The sequence below is a fragment of the Manacus vitellinus genome, unplaced genomic scaffold (assembly GCF_001715985.3).
Source record: "Manacus vitellinus isolate BGI_N305 unplaced genomic scaffold, ASM171598v3 scaffold_86_pilon, whole genome shotgun sequence".
NCBI lineage: Eukaryota > Metazoa > Chordata > Aves > Passeriformes > Pipridae > Manacus > Manacus vitellinus.
In genome coordinates this window covers 396,782-401,830 of record NW_021940851.1, presented here as the reverse complement: position 1 = coordinate 401,830, position 5,049 = coordinate 396,782, and the positions used below count along the sequence as shown (strand labels likewise).

General features: G+C 37.6%; 1 protein-coding gene across 1 annotated transcript in view; it reads left to right on the top strand.

Annotated features, from left to right (window-relative positions):
• TTC3 (tetratricopeptide repeat domain 3) overlaps positions 1-5,049 on the top strand; it is a 50,353-nt gene that overhangs the window by 31,079 nt on the left and 14,225 nt on the right. The window contains exons 24-28 of the mRNA XM_029964946.1: positions 320-456; positions 1,638-1,952; positions 2,643-2,903; positions 3,128-3,174; positions 4,176-4,270. Of these exons, the coding sequence (XP_029820806.1) occupies positions 320-456; positions 1,638-1,952; positions 2,643-2,903; positions 3,128-3,174; positions 4,176-4,270 (855 nt within the window). The remainder of the gene's footprint in view (positions 1-319; positions 457-1,637; positions 1,953-2,642; positions 2,904-3,127; positions 3,175-4,175; positions 4,271-5,049) is intronic.

Sequence of the window (5,049 nt, the reverse complement as noted above, 5' to 3'; positions counted from 1 at the left end):
ATTAGGGAAAAAAAAGGATAATACTGAAATTAGGGAAAAAAAAGGATAATATTGGTGTTATTGCTAATTCAGACATCTTTAATGGGAGTAAAAATTGTTGCATTGAGGATTTTAATACTTGATTTTTATGCAACTTTTGTGAAATTTCGTGGTCTCTTGACTGGTAAACGAAAACCGGCTTTGTCATATTTGTATTTTTCAGGGCAGTATTTCCAGGGAAATGGAGCTTGTAGCTAATAACATCATGACAAATAATTGAGATGTGCCTGATTCCTTTGGCAGCTGACCTCAGGCAGTGGGTTTTGGTTTTTTTTTTCAGTATCAGGAAGTTAAAAACGAAGCAAGAAAAAAAACTGCGGAGAAAACGGGCGCGAGAAGAGGCTCGAAATTCCACTCAAAAGGAAGCAGAGGAGAACCAGGAGGGGAAGGAACAGGCCCAGCACAGTCAGAACAGGGGTAGGTGGCAGGTTGTTGTCCTGATTTCTTCATGGGAAGGGCTGGAAGCATCAGCAGGGGCTGTCCAGGGAGGTGGTGGTTGCAGGTGTTGGACATAATCCTCCTCTGGAAGACTCGTGTGTTTTTCCTTGGATTGATTTTTATTTCAGTTCTGGTTTTAATCTCCAGATGTGTCAGTGCAGGGTTAAATTCCTTGTGGAAAACCCTCGGTTCTTCCTTGGCTGCTTCGTGCAGAGTCAGCCCAAAGGGGCCAAAAGGCTCCAATTCCAAGTTTAAAATTCCTGCTTAAAAGGGATTTCAGGAAAAGCTTTATGCCCAAAAAGCTGGGATGCTGTTGAGGGGAAAAAAAAAAGAGGAAAAAACCCCAGGATCTTCTCAAAGAAAGAATAATACCAGCAGTGACTTGAAAAGTACATTTCAGGGGATTGGGGTAAAATAAAATACTTCAATTTAAAAGTTTGTGGGCAGTTAATGCTCCAGCTTTTGCTGGGCTGTTGGGCTGCACTGCCCTGTTTCAGAGCTGTGAACATCTCCTGCAGCTTGTCAGGGCAAAGAGAAAGGGGTGATGTTTGAAAATTTAATTTTTTTTTGTCTGTGTTATGAACTTGGCATCTAATTAACTCCATTTCCTGGAAGGATTTTCCCTGTTAAATACTCCGAGGGCGCTTTTTTATCCCATCCAACCCATTCCCTGAGTTCTCTAGATCCCTCTGTTGCTCAGTGGCATATCCTGGCACTTGGAGAGATTTTTTTGCTTCCCTGTGGGTTTCTAAAATCACATCCAGTTGCCTCCTGTTTGTTTTTTTTTTTTTTGAAGTATTTGCTGTCTCTTTTTCTGTGGCTTTTCCGTGGTCCTTGGAGCCACTGCAGGTCACTGTTACCTGCAGCTGACTTGACTGTTCACCCTAAAATCCAGTCAGGGTGTTTATTTCTCTGTGTAAACCAAATTTAAACCAATTTTGTATCAAATTCATAACATAAAGCTATTTTATATGGAAAACATATATATATATATATATAATTATTGACATTCTGCAATTTCAACGTGGTGATGAAACAAATAATTAATAACACCACTGAGTCAGAATCACCTGTACTTAAAAATTGGTTTTTTATTGTGGTAGAGACATGAAATGTTGTTCATTTTGGGTTTGTTTTTTATTTTGTGATTCCCACTGTAGGTTATGGCCAAGATTTCCATGCTGGTGACCGGGTCCTGCAGCACATCAGCCGGAATTCCGAGCAGATCCAGACAGCAGTGGCTGATGCTGCCAAGTTACTAAAGGAATTACTGTCCTGGTTTGTCATCAGCCAGGAGGATTACACCTCCTATTCCCAAACTAGCAGCAAATCCAAGGAAGTGATGGAGCAGCTCATCAGCCACTTAATTCAGGAAAAAAACCGGGTCAAAACAAGGGGGTTCATCCACGTGCTGAGCGAGCTGGAAGGGGTGGATCCCAAATTACTCAAGTGGCTGAAACATCTTAATAACTTGGGTAGGTTGTGCTCCTGGAACAGCAGAACCTGGCAGAGGAGAGCATAACTTCCCTATTTTCCACTCTTCCTTTCTTAATTCCAAGTGGCAAAGCCAAACTTCCCTGTTTTTCCTCCCCCTGCTCCTTAGCCAGGATTTCTGGAGAGGAAGGTATGACCTGATGTGGGCAGGGCTTTGTCCAGGAGGGGAGGAGAAAATGGGGCAGGTTTATTTTCTCTTGTTGTCTTTAAATTACCAGAATAGCCTTAAATGAGAATATTTGCATAAATGATCTGTTTCTGGAAAGTAAATCCTGGTGGGGTTTTAGTCATTACAGTTTAACTGACTGTGCTAAACTCGGGAGGAACTTGATGTGGTGCCTTGCTGTGGAATCCTGTTGGATTTATAATTGGAGGAAGATTTTTCCAGGCATCAGATGCCAAAACCTTGGAGGAGATTTGGGTCTTCTTCATTCTGCTCTGTTGCATCCGTGTTCTTTGAGGAATTTATATAGATTTGTTACACAAATAATAATTTGGTGTTGATTAAAATTGACCTAAACCCCATTTATCATTTTTTTTTTGTTTGCATTTTCACGTGGATATTTAATTTCCAGAGCCAAGTGCTTCCCTTTGGAGAGGAATATCTTGTTTTAAGCACCAAAACTCTGCACCTGGAATGAAACATTGATGTTTTCTTCCATCTCTTTCAGGTCTGACAGCTACAAAAAACTTCCTCCATCAATATGAACAATTATTGCAAGAGCTTGACTTCTCTATTTTAGCCCCACTCTGGAACCAGAAGTATGGCAGGAAATTTGATTATGTGACAACTCCTGAAAAGCAAAAGATTTGTGATTATTTCTTAAAACCCCCCTTAGAGAAAACCCGTTGTTTTATATGGCTTTTAGAGGAGAACAGAGAACATTTTCCCTTCCTTCATCAAGCTTTAGATGAATTCTTTGATAAAATGGGTGAGTAGGCAAAGGGTCCCACCTGGACCAGGCGGGTTTCCTACCAAAAATAAATATTTGTTGTTAAGTTTTTAAGCCTGAAGATTCTGCAGCTGCATCTTGGAGGTGCTTTGGTGGTGTTTGATAAAGGATTATAATGATATTTCCTGTAATTTCACAGTTGTGATTGGAAATTAGAATGTTACTATTTCTATTAATCAGTATGACTTTTATCCTTTCAACAGATGACCCAACCATTATATTAAAGAAGCAGGGAAATGAAAATATATCAGTAAGTGAACTTAATTGATATTTGGGATGAGTTTGGCCTTTTAAACAAGTGCTGAAGTGAACAGAGATGTGCACTTTTACAGCCCCATCCTTCAGACTCAATTAGAGATTTAGTCTGTGGGTTTGGCTCCCTTTTCTTAAATCATTTGATGTTTAAATTATTTATTTTAATAATCATAAAAACAATTCATTCTGAGTGACTTTTTGATTGGTGTCTTCATTAAAATCCATTCCAACTGGCAGAAGTGTGTTATGCATTTCAGTTAATTACGTGTTTGAGACACTCCCATTTCCTGCAAATAAATTCACCTCTACAAACCCAAGGTTTACTTTTGACACTGAAAACTTTGGAGTTAATTCATGTCCATGTTAATAAAATGTGGGGGTTTTTTTGCTTCTTCTTTTCCTGAGTTGGAAATCCAAGAATGAAACAAAAACCATGACAATGAAACTGTTTTTGTTTCAGTGTTATTTATGGCCTGAAATAGCCTGTTAGTAATTGCTGTGAGTGGAGTCATGTTGATCTATAATTAAGGGCCTGTTAAAGAGTTAATTAGCATTTTAATTCCTTCATCTTTGAATATCTTGGAAAACTAAAGCAACATTTGAGAGCCCTGCTTGGTTGTTCCCCACACAAAACCGGTGTGGGATGATTTTAAATATGCAATTTTGGCTCCAAGTAATGAGCTGAAAGAATAAAATAACACAATCTTCTGATTTTTAAAAGTCAATATTTTAAGTGTTCAAAGGGGAAAATGCTGAATAAAATAGATGCAGCCTTTCAAAGCTCTGGGGTGGTTTTTTTTTGTATTTTCCTCCTGGGGATGGAGTGGAGAGGGAGAATTTCACCTTTTAAATCTTGGGGGGCAAACCAGAAGGAGAATTTTCATGTGAAACTTGAAAGATTTACCTGCTGCTTTTGGAAATGCATCAGAATTTTATTCTAGTTAAAAAAAAAAACAAACCCCAGTGACTTTCTTTTTATATTTATTTCTGTTTCAGACTAATGATATCAAAGTTAAAAACAAAAACAGGAAGAAGAATTTGAAAGACTCGAGGGTGAGTAACTTTTTAGCTGCTAAAGGAGATACTACTAAGCAGACACTATCTAATTGCTATTAAAACCCATTTAAAAATTTGGATTTTTATAGGATTTCTGGCATTCCCATGTATAGAGGCTGCTTTCCTAAATGCCTTGAGGTATTTAGGTATTAATTCATTATTGAAATAATTTTCCTGCAGTAGAAAAGTGCTGTTAATACTCAGTTCACACTGTTTTGTTTTGTTAAAATATGAATTTGTCAGTAAAGAAGGTAGTTCTAAACTTGAAAAAAAAAAAGAAGTTATTTGTGGATACCTTTGGCTCTTAATTCTGAATTACTGGTTTGATCCTCAGTTTGCCCTATGGGAAGGGGTGCATTGACAGCACTATGGAATTAACACCTTATGCCCTGTTTTATTTGGCAAATTTGGACACTTCAAAAAGTTGTGTCCTCACACCTGATTAAATACATGAAATTATGTGTTTAACTGATTTTTCTGATCATTTTTATGGGCCTATCAGTGACTGAGGATGCAGCTGTTCCTCTTAATGCTCAGAGAACTGTTGAGTTGTTTGTTATTTTATAGATTTTGCTGGGAATAATATTTTATCTGAATCTTAATTGAGGATTTTGCTTTATTTAAAGTTTCACATACAGTCTCTGTGCCCCCACCTTTTTATAATTTTACTAGAATTCCAGGAGGAAAATTTAAGATTTTATTTATTTTTTTTTCTTCTTGTTCTCATCAGCCAGGTTTTTGTTTTTCTGACTTAGGTGCATTTAGACAAGTTGATTAGGTGATAAAATATTAGATTATACAAATTTATTAGAGA